Source organism: Pempheris klunzingeri, chromosome 1 (genome assembly GCF_042242105.1).
Source record: "Pempheris klunzingeri isolate RE-2024b chromosome 1, fPemKlu1.hap1, whole genome shotgun sequence".
Lineage (NCBI taxonomy): Eukaryota > Metazoa > Chordata > Actinopteri > Acropomatiformes > Pempheridae > Pempheris > Pempheris klunzingeri.
In genome coordinates, this window is record NC_092012.1 from 10,884,803 (window position 1) to 10,899,532 (window position 14,730).

The following is a 14,730-nucleotide window of genomic DNA, read 5'->3' on the forward strand; positions in this document are numbered from 1 at the left end:
AGGGGGTATAATCATTTCAAATAGAAATGTGTTTTCCATCTCACTATCTAATTTATACTTTCTTTGCCTCTCTACGTGTTTCACACTGAGACTGGTGGGTTATGAGCACGAGGCTTTAAAAACAGGCTGGGTTCAAGTCCAGGCCACTGCAATATAACACAAATAAAAATAAATATATAGCAATAAGTAGCTCTCAGACTCGGCTCATGAGAAAGGAAACCCAAAGGCTAGAGGACCCCAGCTCTCTCTGACAAATGTATGCATTGAATTTAAAGGTGAGAAAAACAACTCTCCTCAATCTACGCTGTCCCATTCTATGTGGTGGTTTAAGATTAGGGTCAAAGATTATGAGGCTTACACAAGATAAGAATGGGATTAAAAGAGCTCAGAGATGTAAAATTACAGATCAGAGAACTGGCGAAAACACACCTGAATTGTAAACAAACTCATATAACACGGCAGCCACCTGTCCTGCTGGACAAACCTGGCACCGTGGGGGGGGTGGGGGTGGGGGGGGGGACAAACAAAACAATGTATTCTTGATGAGAGAATAGGAAGTGAATATTATGGAAGCAGCATCCAATATTCCAGAGAGGGATTCAGCACACATCAAAGGCTGCCTCTGCAGTAAGTCTGTTAGATTTGGGATTAATGGACTCCAGAGGGGCCTGGACACACACACGCAGGAACACACACTCACAAACACGTACACACACACAAACACAAACACACACACACCACAAAATCCACTACCACAACTCCGCCTGATAAGATTCACAACCCAGGCTAGCAAAGCACTGCAGTGCAGAGTATATCTATTCTAGTAACTCTCCACAGTAGACTTTCTACTGCAGCGTGATACTGCGTTACAAGGTGTTATAAAGTCAGTTGAGGCAGTTAGTCTAATTCCTTAACATTCTGCTACATTTGGACAACAAACGCTTCAACCGTCCAGGTGGTTCGAGTGCAAGATTTCCATGAATCTAGCGCATGGTGTTTCCGGGCATGTCTATTGGATTGTTTGGACAAGTTCTTTATTTTGCTTGTCAAATTACGAAGCACAAACCGAGACACACACTCTCATTCATGCATATGTGCAAACATAACCGTAAGTTGCCTCCAAGCTTCAATGAGTTCATGCAAATTACAAAAATGCAAATTCGGGTGGTAAGGCTCAGCTGTCCTCTGATGCATTTTGAGGAAAACACGACAAAATGGGGGAAAACTCACAATGAATCTATTTCGTTTAATCTCGACAGACAGAAAGACAGCCTAATCCCAGCCCTGACTGCCTTTCCACCCCAATGCCCAGCCTCTCCCCATTCTGCCACCCCTCCCCTGCATCCCCTGCCCTCTGGGCTAAAACCACAGGTGCAGGCAAATGCAAACCACTGGGTGGAAAATGCTCGTTGACAGCATTCTGGTGTGTTTGCGATTGGTCAGTGAACAATGAGGGAGTTTCCTGAACCACTTGTCGTGCTGATGGAACAGCTGGACACCAACACCAGACACGGATCAGGGTGGGAAGAGACCATGCGGACAACGGGGAACTTAAAACTAAAATGAGATTCAGCAGAGCTTAAGCTCACTGTCACTTCACAAACTGTTTGTGAGTGGCAGAGAAAAGAAAAATTCCCAAAGCTAAATCACAGCTCTCACGGCTCTGTCAATTCGCTGCATTTAAGTGTTTCCATTACATTTTGTGCTGCAAATGTGTTTTCTAGTACAAAAGGCATAATATGTGAAATAAGCCTCTGCACACAATGGGATTATCTAATTTTACAGTCACTTGAAATTGTTGTATAATAATTCATTTTTGAGTAGAATGGGGTCATAATTTAGAAGCTGAAAAAAGGAAGATGGTGGCAATCACCTGTTGTTTGATATGTCTTGAATTCTGATATGGTTGCCTGGATACAGCAACAGCAAGAGAGTGTATTTTCCATCAGTCTATGTGTACTAATTCACTGGCACACTCTGCTATTGTCTGCCTCTTCTCTTTTGAGTACCACCAGACAGGCACAAAAGTACATGCAAGCACAAACCCACATCCATGTGCACACCCAAACCGGCTCTCATCCACATGATCATCCTGAGCAGCATTATCACAATCTAGGGAACTAGATTATCCCCAGGCTCAAAACTTCATCCTCTTTGATCCCCACTTGGGAGGGGATGAGAGGCAGCACAGGGGACCATCACCCAGATTTCCCACTTGTTAATCAAGGCAGATTTTGATCACCTTCAGGGCCAGATGGACAACTGTTTTCAAAACATCACCCCACAACGGACATGATGCTATTGAGGATCCTTCCTCGAGTAACAACAGTGTTTCTAAGATCCCATAATAATCTCAGTAGTGCTTATTTTCTAAAACTATATCAGGTACAGTTGCAGAAATTTCAATTAATGTGATGCATTGCGTGGTGCCTCAGAAAATGTATGTGAACCAGTGCTGGCTTTCACCTTCACTCAGCTAATATAATGTATTTCTACACTCTGGAGTATATTAATGAATATTTCTAACTTGCTACCACTAATTCCTGCAACAAAAACTGAAAATATGAGTGAATCTGGTGCTGAGTGGTGTTCTGAAAATAATAATCTTCTGAAAAAAATAATCAAAAAAATAATCTACACATCTGTAACACATCCAACCGCCTACCTCAACGTGGTCTGAATTTCAATTAAGCACGAGTGTGTGCACGCATGTGCGTGCAAAACATAAGAGGAGGTGCAAACACCCATAAACACTGTACGAGGATCCATCACACTTAGTTGTTTACACTGCAAGCCTTCTAAATCTCCATAATAGATCTTTGTTGTGGTTTGAGGTGGGATGGTGAGGTCAGCTGTTAATTGGCTGCTGGTAATTACAGATGCATCTTAAGCTTGCTGACATTGTCCACTGGGCTTTGGAGACTTGCAGCTAATGCACCACAGAGATTACTGCAATGTACAGAAAATTACACAACTCTCATTCATGCATACTGGAGCAGCAATTAAATCTCATCCTCTTAAGTCTAACCTGGTTCTCACCCTGCCATGGAGCCAATGCAGGCATTACGTTAGGTATATAATGTATTTAGAGTCTTAAATTACATTTACGTTTGGCGGGGCACATCATATATTTAACACATTTAAGGTCAGATCACATGTCTTTGCCCCATGCCTATTCATTTAAATTCTAAAGCCACGTCATTCCTTCAACTTTTCCATCTTTTGCCAATAACCATGAGGGTGTTTTTCCCCTCTGTGGGGCTGATTCCCGGGGAGGGGAAGCAGTGCAGGGACAATAGCAACCACCCAATTAAATTGCGTTGGCCTCGCAATTCCTCAAGGTATTGCCATGTGACAGTTTAATTAACCAAGCTCCTTATCTTAATTTAGCAGGATCAAAAAGTAACAAACTGAGGTTATCGGAGAAAAACACTCCCAGTCGCCATCCTCACATACTCACCGAGACACATGCACTCATTTTCTCTCTCAATCCCCGTTAGTACGAGGAAGCTATAGCATAGTGCCACGTGTGTGTAACAGAGATATTTGATGACATTCATAAAGCTGGCTTGTTTTGCCATCCACAGAGATACCACAAAGCACTATTTATAGTGCAAATGTTTTAACGTATATTTATTACAGCTGTAGGGGTTGGACTAATGACAGATTTTTATGCCACAACAGTGTGTGTGTGTGTGTGTGACTTGGTTCAGGCATGTCTTAGCAGGGTATGTATTTATGTTGACAGGTCTTTCTTCTGAATTTGAACTGGTGGCTCAGTGACAGCGGGATGCCAGTCACCATGCTACTTAAGCCTATCTCCCATGGAGCCCGCCTGCTGTCCTGCCCCTCTTCATCCATCCATCCATCCATCCATCCATTCATCCAACCCCCATGAGCTTTGTCCTCTCATCATTTGATCACTTATCAGCTGGCTGTCATTTTCCTTCCTTCCTTTATTCTGGCCTTATTCCTTAGATTTATGCTTTCAATGCACGTATTTGAGTTTGTATTTCTTTTATACATTGAAGCCCTATTGCTCTACCCTTTCATACATCAATTTTTCTTCTTTTCTGTCATTTCTGATCATCCCAGCCACTGTCATCGCATAAACTATATCCCATCTCTTTGTTTTAGTGTTTCCTTTCTTCAACTATTCCATTATCTGTAGCGCTGCGGGCAGTGGATGAAAGGACATTACTGGTTCTGGTTGAACAGAAAAGAAGTCCTGATGCCTTGGACAGGCCAGGCCCATTTATCTCTCTGGTTCCTGATGCAGTGTAACATGGGGAAACAATGCCCCAGGGCACAACAAATATTCATTCACATCAGCCTCGGAAACAGCCTGGACAAAGGCGCCCTTCACTTACTGATTCAGAGGAAGTTGTGTTGAATTCACTGTCTAGGGAAATTTCTACCAAGAATTTCATTTGCGTATAATCAAAGCTGAACAATTTCCCCAGTTTGTAACTGCCTGCATAGAATTGATCAAACAATCTGTCACTTGGTGTTTGTGCAATTAATAATGTTGCTGCATCCACTATTGCATTACTGGGTACAATACAAGTCAAACTACAACATTGTGTGAGCCAAACCTCAGCTGATTATGTCTGTTCTACCAAATCCAGAACAAATACATATTAATACGACTGCACACTTACAGATGCCTTTTTTTTTTTTTTCTCTGATGGGTCTAGGTTTTCAAGTTGCACGTTGTCAATAGCAGTGGTGCCACTTGTACCAAGTGTTTGGAGATCGAAAGTGGAACACGTATTTTGTGAGTTTCACAAAATGTGAAGTGAAACCAGCCAGTTCTGGTATCGAAAGATGGGAATAAAATGCAAAGATAACACACACAAAAGAAAAGAATTCGTTAGACAAGCAGTGGAATTGCGAGAGAAAGGCGTTCGCTGAGATCAGAGAAAAAGTCATATGAAATAAAGATCTGTGCCACCCCTCACTTCACCTCCCACAATATTGCTACCAGCTGATGAGACAACTGACTCCTCTAAATGTGAGAACAGGCTAAGGGTGTGAATTTGTCATATATAATTCAACACTGTTGAAAAGTAAAAGTTTTTCTGTCATTTAATAATAAACTATTATGTAGCAGGTGCTTAATTTGATAACATATTTTTAGTTAGAGTAGGTTAGAGAGAATACTTGTTGCGTGTACTGCAAAGAACATGTAAAACCACAGTATATAAGTACATTTCACAGAGCCTTAAATCTTCATTTCAAACCCAGAGTATAAAATTAAACCCTAAACTGTTACATGTAGTCTTTGAAATGTTTCATTAACTTTGTGACACTGACTCTGGGAAGATTAGTGTCTCGGGGTCTGAGAGAAATCCAACTGATGGCACCGCTTCGGCTTCTACAAATGCAGAAATTTACAAGGACTGTAAAGCTGTAGCTACTGATAATCAATAAAGATTTTATACCATTAATCATCTAATCTTTTGCCTATAAAACAGTGCAAACAGTGACAGATACCAATTAAACAACACATTTACTCCCATTTGAATTTAATGTATAATGATTTGGAGAAAAAGAGAAAGGAAGCACAGATACTTGTCAGCGGTGACTGTTATTTGGTATTTTTACTTGATTAATCGTGGAATTTAAAAGCAATGAAGTCTTTAAGGCACGTAAATCAGTGCTGAAAGAGATGAGAATGATAATGTACATGAGTGATAGGGAGGAAGTAAAAGAGGCTATCAAAGCATATGTAAAAGAGTGTGGGTAATGTCTAGAGTTTCATCCGCCACACACACACACACACACACACACACACACACACTTACACACTCCTACAAATGCACCAATGCCCGGCTGTCCATGGACAGAGGACAGATGGCCGCCGAGTGGCTCTGGTCCAGGAAGTGACGATGTTCTGTATCATTATAATCTGCACTGTAGTATCCTCCCTACTGCTGTGCTGGACAACATGTTTCACCCACTGAGAGCAGATACTGGAACAGCTCTTCTGCTGCTCTGTCACACATACTCTTAGAGAAGCGCTGTGACCACAAACGAACTTGAGTTGTGAGTGCCTTCATTTAACCCTTAGAAGGTTGGCAAAAAAAAAAAATAGTTATTCCTCAAAGATTCTCCTAATGTAGCAAAGAAACATACACAAGGTCAGCATGAATGCACAACAGCAGCATGTTATAAAACATATCCACTCAGTTCTTTACAAATCAGTCTTGAATTGCCCACAGGAGTTATTTCTGACAGCCAGTCTGTGTACCTAACCAACACACACAGGCACAAGCACAAGGCTGCAAATATTCAACATTCAGCCTGTTTGCTCTTTTCAGTAAAAGCTCACTTGGTGCCACCCATATGCTGAAAAGCTGCGGCAACATCTCCTCTCTCTGAATCTGGTGCGACAGCTTCTATCTTAAAATATCTCAGCATCAAAAGTTTATGATAACATCCTAATTGTGCGTGTTGTTATCACAAATTTAACTAAGCTTTTCAATTAGAGGTTAATGCCTGGGAAAAAAAAAGGGGGAGAAAAAAAAAAATGATGTAGGCTGCACTGCCATGGGGTTCAGCCATGCAATGTTAATTAATTTCATTTATAGCACAGACACCACATCTACAAGATTGTTGTTCATGTGATTACAAAGAGAACAACTGGGAGCGGAGACATGTCTGTCGTGATGATGGAGCAGATAAATACACTGGATGTTCTCCCTTGCTGCTGCTTTCAGGGAATATATCTAATGCGTGTGGTAGAACAAGTTTTTTTGTTTTGTTTTGTTTTTTCCTGTTCACTCTCTGAGCGAAAACATACACTGTAGATGATAATGTAGGTTAGGAGTGTGTTTACAGCAAGCAGGTCTGTGTGCATGTATAAACTGTAAACACGAAACATGCAAACTAATCAAACCGCCCAGGCTCACCTTCTGAGTTCTATTACACACAAATGAGGCACTAAACCAAATTCAAATTCATCTGCAGGAGAGGTTTCTCACAACACTGATCTTCAGTTGTACTTACCAAATCTACAGTTCAGCATAACAAAGTATAGTTTAGTTAATAAAGTAAGCTTAGTTTAATACAGTCACTTAAAATGACTTACTAAAAGTTGAAATAGAATACTAATGATAACAATATTACTGGGGTTTTACTGGATCTGACAGTGGATGGAATTTAAACAATATGGCTGAAGAATGATTAACTTTAAATCTCCATGACTCTGGACTAATCCTCATACTTAGTACACCTACTTTTTTTCTTTAATGGGCCCTGAATAATATCGCCACAGCATTTAATGGCTTTGTGTGTTTTTTCACTGTCTAATATGATTGAGCACACACTTGGATTAACACCCTGTAATGTTCTCATTACAGATTGCTGAGAGGAGAGAGGGCTGGGCAGCCAAAAGCATTTAGGGGCGGCAACCCTTATTGGAGGGGCCAGGGAGAAAAGCACTCAGTGGGATCCAATGCAGATTTTTTTTTAAGATTAGAAGACCAATCATGCTATGATAAGAGGCTGTAATGGTGCTTAGACTGAAATAAGACATATTTTTACTCATTGCTTCCATAAACATGCCATAATTATTCACTGTGGCTACTGGGGTGAAAGGATAATGTCAGAGATTTATAGCCCAAGTGGTAAGAGTCGGAGATATTCATCAATCCTCTCCAACGCTGTGGTGCCACAGTGCTTGAGATAGGCTTCACTGGCTGAATGAGGATCAGGGGGTTAGCCGCCATGCAGGCGGGCCAAGGTTTAGAGGTGGAAATCACACCCCACAGGCAGCCCAGCCCAGCCCAGCCCAGCCCAATACCGCACGCACTCAGCACAAGAGGAGCGACACAAGAATGGACATTACCCTTCATGAACCACAACCATGACAATGGAATTTAATAAAACTTCGTGTATTAAAGAAAATAGACTAATCCCTTTAAATCTTCCATAATGAGAGAGAAGAAATCCTAAGACTGTGATATTTCCCCTCCCTTCACCCCACAAGATTTTAGGCTTTCCACAGGATTCCACTAGCTTAGCCGCAAATCGCCTCACTGCTGTGCGATACCGCCATATCCTCTAAGAATGGGGTGAATACACGATCTGGCACATGTGTACGGGCACACAAACACACACGCGCACGCACTCACAAATCTTATTTGACTTTGAGTGATGCATCCTGGAGGAGTCCAGATTGCTGGTGGTTCTTGTTTTCCACACCAGGAAAGTGGCTGGTGGTGTTGCCATGAATCAGGCTATCAGCCCAGCCAGGGACAGGCCATGGAGAGCTGAGAAGATGAGGGGCAGGAAAAGATGAAAGGCTCAGAGACAAATCCTCTCTGTCCAACGGTTCGCGCTAGCAGTAAGAAGAAACATGAGCATCTGGCTGCTGTTTTCAAATGTTGTTTGTTTTTCTAATCTACTCCCGAAGGCCATGCTACAGACTTTTAGATAGATCCTTTAAGATTTAACAATAAAATGTGACCTCATCGGGAGAAGTTAAAAATAGGTTTTTTTAATGAATGGTTACTGATCAAGCAAGCTAACATGCCATTATTGAGATAGTAGGCAAAGAGGTGCTCTGTAACACATCAAGCCCTGCTAGTGCCTCTAAGAGATAGTTCACTGGAATAACGCACGTATGTTTCTCCACTGGAACAACCGGTGTAAACACACTCCGATGGCCTCAATTAATCATGTTTAAACAGACGGATGTGATAGCGTCACATGAAACTATGACTCCTCCATATGCTACCTGTTTAGAGTAATGTTTGTAAACTAACTAATTAGGCCGCTCTCAAATGAAGCTTCGCTCTCAGCAGATGTTTGTCCATTAACCTGCAGAACAATTACTTTAACATTGTGTGAGGAATCATACATTAACAGCGCCGAAGCACCGAAGAGTGCACCCTAACTTGTTAATAGGAAGTGTTTGTGAAAATAATAAAGGTTGTGCTTTTAGCTTTTAGTACTTGCTATACTAATTTATGGAGGAATAAAAGTACATTTTTCAACCATTTTTCAAAGTGTAAAGCAATGAGAAATTATCGTGCTGTATTTGTTGTTGTCACCAATGATATATACATTTACTAAGGACTGGTAGTTATTAATGCAATACTGCAATAAAGCTTATTGATCACATGGCAACAAGGTATGAAAAAGATAAATGGTCGTCCGTTTTGCTTTTTTTAGTTTCATCTGTCCAAGAGATATGACTGAGTTATGCTCTGGCTGTGCCATGACTTTGTCATATCCCCACTCTGGATCCAGCGCCCACAGCAAATATTTCAGAAGAAATGCCTCCTCAAGCAGGCAGCCTGTCTTTCAGCAGCTAGACTTTATGTTGCTTATTTCATTCGTTTTCGGTATACAATTGTTTGGTGCCTGAACTGTGTGTTTCTTTCTGTCTGCCTCTGTCTTTTTCTTGCTTCATCTGAGATGTTTAGGACCATTTCAAAACTATATAGATGTAGTTAACAAAAAAATCATCCATCTGAGTGTGATAAAACATTATTCACACAACAATCATGACATGTTTTGCAGATTGTTTTTAGAAAGCTCTAGTAAGGGCTTGATATTTCATACATTTATACATTCTAAAGGGCATTATAAATAGAAATATCCCCAAATTACATATACATGCATTATTAATTACCACCGCAGTTGGAATATATACTAACTGCACCGGCCTATGTGCCAGTATTTGTGACAAAAATTGCATACATGCCAATGATGAACTCATAACAAGCTGGTTGTGCTGCATCTTGAAATCTTAATTCAGAAGCATTCAAATTACAGATGTAATACACATCTAGCCACCCTATGAAAAATGTGTCTGCATTTATCTGTCCATGAAATATGAATGATGTTGAATAGACTGCCCTTTTCCAACAGTCAGATAAAGGTTTATTGAAGGCCAGAGTGAGCAGGATAGAGGTTGCCATAGCTACAAGTGTGAAAAGGGCATCTGATCTGACTTCTGACCAGTCAATTAATCTTGGAATTGCATTTTTTTTTTTTTTTATCAAAGGTTCACTCTTGATTAAAAATTAATTGCTGCGAACAAAAAGAAAAAAGGAAAGACTAAGACTGTAGGGACTTGAAACACTTTGGAAAAGTACATCAATGCTAGAGTCTTAAGAATTAGACTGCCACAAGGGAAGATGGGTGAATATTTAAGATGGATTAAAGTCTGAATATTTAGTTTGTTTGGTCTCAGTATGAAGTGCTAGAGAAACCCTATTATTCAACAAAACAACACATAAAGACCTAATTTTCCCATGATTTTACAGATGATTAATTGTCAAGTTACGCTGTTCTAATGCTTGGATGTGTCAGAATGCCGCAAAGTGGACTCAAAAATCCATTGCCTGAAATTGCTTTTTAAAATATATATTGTCTCTATTACTTTGGCGACTGCACTGTATTTAATTGAAAACGCTAATGATGAGAATAATAATAGTGGTGAAATTCATTAGCTCCATGTCCAAAGGAATAAATGGGCTCTCGTGGGATCTTGTTTTTCCCAGAGGCATATTCATATGAAATACTTACAGTAAGATATCCTGTGATGTTGTTATGAAAAGATGACTTCCATATTTTACATGACGTGTCATTGTAGAAGAACAGATGAGTGTTTGAGATTGTGTAAAATATGAACGCATATCTGTTTCTTAGATATCCTCTGTGCTGAACACCAACAGTGAGGACAACCATCATATAAATATAGGGTTTGGTGAGTAATAATTAAATATACTCTACTGCCAGCATCATCATCATTTATTTGTGTACAGTATGTGTGTCTATGTGTGCATTTGCATCATTGTTTGTGTGTTTTTGTGAAGATCTGCATGCGTGAGAGCACTTGACAATGCATGGCATTTTACTTATTTAAGCTATTCACAGGCTGAGGGATGATGTGGGGGTGGGGGTTCCTATCACCTTGCCACATATAACATGGAAAAGTCAATTTCATCGCCTCTCACTGCGCTGTCATAAGAACACATCTCATGCTGTCGCTCTTCACTGTATCCGTGCTGTCCTTGTAGTATCACATCCTCCTCCCACCCACCCTCCCCCCCCCTTCCTCTGCCCCACTCATGCCTCTCTTTTAAAACAAGGCAGTAGGCAGCTTGATTATCACACTCCAATCGCAGCTAATTAGGATAGGTCAGCTGGTACAGTCAAACACTATCCCTGTCAAACAGTGTCCCTCCACGGTCTTCTTCCTCCTCTTCCATCATCCCTCTCTCTCTCCTCGGACAGCCCTATCAGTGGGTAACATCTCCCTACACCACTGCCGCCTGTCTGTTCGTGATAGCGACTATGGCAGTCATCTCCACAGAGGCGAGCGATGTGCTGCCAGCCACTCTGCCGGAGCCAGACAAGCCTGTATCAGCGTCTGCTGCAGACGCGTTGGAGCATCAATTAATCGCCGTTTAAAACTGGCAAAAAATGCATTTGATATACTTAAGCTTAATTAATACATTGCTACCAGTTTTGCAGGGCTAATTAATCAATTTGAGACTGGTCCCTGGTGCGAAGATGTCCGGATTATGTTGTCTGGAAGGAAATGGTACTGAACATCAGAGAGGAAGATGAATTACGAGCACGGAAAAAGGGAGTTGCACATTTGTTCTACCAATGCCTGTTACTAGAGGAGAGCATAAACAGTGAAATTGAGGGGAACAAAGTATAATGAGAAAAGAAAAAAACAGCAAAAAAGGATGGCAAAATCAGAAACAGAATAGGAAAAGACACACAATTGTGTAGACATTGTGGGCTACAACCTAGTGACTAAAAGGCTAAGAACTGAAACAGGGTTGGGGATTGATTGGGACTTGAACTACATGCTTTGTGCACTTGTAGCTATGTTTATAGTGAGCCTGTGAATGAGGCCGCACTGTCCTGGCAGGCAAGCAGAGAGAGCTACAGAGAATAATTGGGCGGGCTATGGTCAGAGAGAAACACAGGACTTAAGATGGGATGAAGGAGGGAAGGAGGGGGGGGGTTAGAGAGAGGCCTATGAAGTAGATGCTAAGTGCTGAGATGTGAAGAAAATAAGCCTGCAGGAAAACAACCCCTCGGACAGTGACCAACGACAAGCTCTCTTTTCCTTTTTTTTCTCCATCTGATAAAAGACAGACAGTACCTGTGTGTGCTCTTCATTTGTGTGCACACTGGGAGGTTTATTTAAACCACAGATAACAATACCTGAAAGCAGATCTGCAGATGACAACACGTTTCCTTTAATAGCTCATGTTTCAGTTTCCTTTGCTGGCTCTTTTTACTTTTTACTAAGCCTCATTAACTGGCCATAAAATCGCTATAATAAATTACATGTACAGGAGTGGGTCTGCTTAAGAGAGACTAGCATATGGGAATACCGGGCGCAAGGTGACCATCTACAGCATAAGGACTCAAAACAAAAACAGGATGACATTGTAATATGAGAGGAAGAAGATCAAACTGTAATATTGTTTTCCCGTGTAAATATTAACTCAAAATGAGGCATCATTTGCTGCTTTTGAGCACTTAATAAAGATGCACTGGAACACTGCCAGAGTGATGTTCACCACCCCTTTCTCAGTGCTCTTGCACGATGCTTTGGCCTTCTGCCCCTGCCCTCCCCCACAGCGTAGCTAAGCCCACATGTTATTGGCTAAACACAGCCAGCTGCCGCCAGTTAACTGTCTAATCTCACATCAATCGATTTCCCCAAACAAGGAGAGGTGGAGAAGTGGAACGAAAGTCGCGGGGCAGGGGTGAAAACACGGCGGAGGGTGAGAGTAAATAGGAGGGCAGCGATGACTGAGCAGGCAAAGGCAGGTTACAGCCTTTAGCTGCATTTCTAACACCATCGGGCATGTGTGTGCATGTCTATTTGTGCAGGGACGCGACAATCTAATGTTCGAGACCGTCGACAGGATACCGATCGTAGACAACACACAGGAAAGCGGACGGACAGGCACTATCAGGCGGTAGCAGCGCACATCCACCAACAATGCTGTATTGGGATAGTTTTTAACAACTGACTACTGTCCAGCACACTCCTAGAATCACATTTATTCACACGAAACACATGACAAAGGGAGCTTTCAGTCCCTCATGGACAATTAGATGGGAGCATTTTCAAAATGAGAAACATATGGAGCTTTTTAATTGACCAATTTCTCTTGCCAACGTGTGTCGCTTTTTTTTTTTTTTTTTTCATTCTAAAAACCAATGAAAAGGAGAAAAAAAAATGCTATCTAGTCAGACATGCATATTGCAGCACAGAGTGTTGCACAAATTGTCATTGTCCTTCCGCAAGGAGTAAAACAACCCTTCTGTTCCCTGGATTAATAGCACCATTACAGAGGATCCATGTTCAGTATACAGCGCTGTATTTCTGGATTCAGTCACTGAGATACATACTTCTTGGTGCAGAGTTACTGCGAATTTGTATTTCTGTAGGAATATTTGTTTTGCCAAGCAGGTAATGGCACCCACTGAGGTACATGACTGGGTGAAGCTGTGGTGAGAAATTTCCTTTGCTTTCTGTGCCATTACTTCTCTCTTTACCTATGTATAATCTTGACTTTCTTGCCTCCCCTGACCCTCCACTAATCATGCAAGGTGGCTCGGGTGAAGAGGACTGCAACAACTCATATCTGGGGAGTTATTGTTCTACACATGTCATGTGTAATCTGCCCGACCCACAGTGCTTAGAATAATTATTCATATTTAATCACCACACTACGAAGCTACATCGCTTGCCGCTCACTAAGTCATTTTCCATGTTCCATTATCAAAGTTTCAGAGACGGGTGCTCAGGGAAGGGGGACTAAATGGAGAGGCTGAAGTAGTTGGGCTTATAAAAACATAATGGGCTTGTCTGCTTTGATAAACTGGGGACGTGTATAGCATGCACACTCGCTCACACCCTCAAATACACACACACACACTTACCACACCACACACATTAAATGAGGAAAGTGCAGAGAACAAAGTAAGGGAGAATAAAGTAGTCAAGTATAAGTTCAGATTGTGAGCGTTCAGGCAAGTCGGGAGCTCAATCGTTAATACAAATAACTGCAGCACAGAAAACGGATTGATAGTCATTTGGTTCAAGCGTGTTTGGCTTCCACACCATCTTTTATTGCTCATGCAGTCAAATATGCCAATGAGGGCTCACCTTGCTCCAAAGGTGGCGGTTTCACGCCTGTAGCCTTTAACTTGAGGGCCTCTTTTGCAGACATGTCGCAGCAGGAGCCTTTGTTGGTGTCCTGGTCGCTGTCGGCCTGGTCGCTGTCACCGTGGCCGCTGTCTCTGAGGCTTGCTCGTTCGGGGTCTTTGAATGTTGAACTACTAAACAGATAAACAGATGACAGGAGTATTACTACACAGTGTATGACAGAAGACATTTAACCTCAGTGGACATTTAGAGACAGAATGAAACATTGATGAGCAAACCTGAACGCTTAAACAAAACAAGAAAAAATATGACAACAATAGGATTTAAAATGCAACAAAACACCTCTAGACGTACTGCACCAACAGTACTTAGACTTAAGACGAAACAAAAAAGGGAGGATCTTGTGGACAATCATATTTTTTGTAATATAGAGAATACCGTTAGTGACCACTTTTAAACCTAATTATATGTACATGCGCTTCCTCCGCCTGCTATGATTCAGTACAATTAAGTGTCACTTTGGTTCCTGTTGGAATAGTCCTGCATTGGGACTATTGGAGAATAGA

At 41.5% G+C, this 14,730-nt stretch overlaps 1 protein-coding gene across 1 annotated transcript in view; it reads right to left on the reverse strand.

Moving 5' to 3' along the window:
• pcdh17 (protocadherin 17) overlaps positions 1 to 14,730 on the reverse strand; it is a 51,378-nt gene that overhangs the window by 15,850 nt on the left and 20,798 nt on the right. The window contains exon 3 of the mRNA XM_070830639.1: positions 14,165 to 14,337. Coding sequence (XP_070686740.1) covers positions 14,165 to 14,337 — 173 coding nt within the window. The remainder of the gene's footprint in view (positions 1 to 14,164; positions 14,338 to 14,730) is intronic.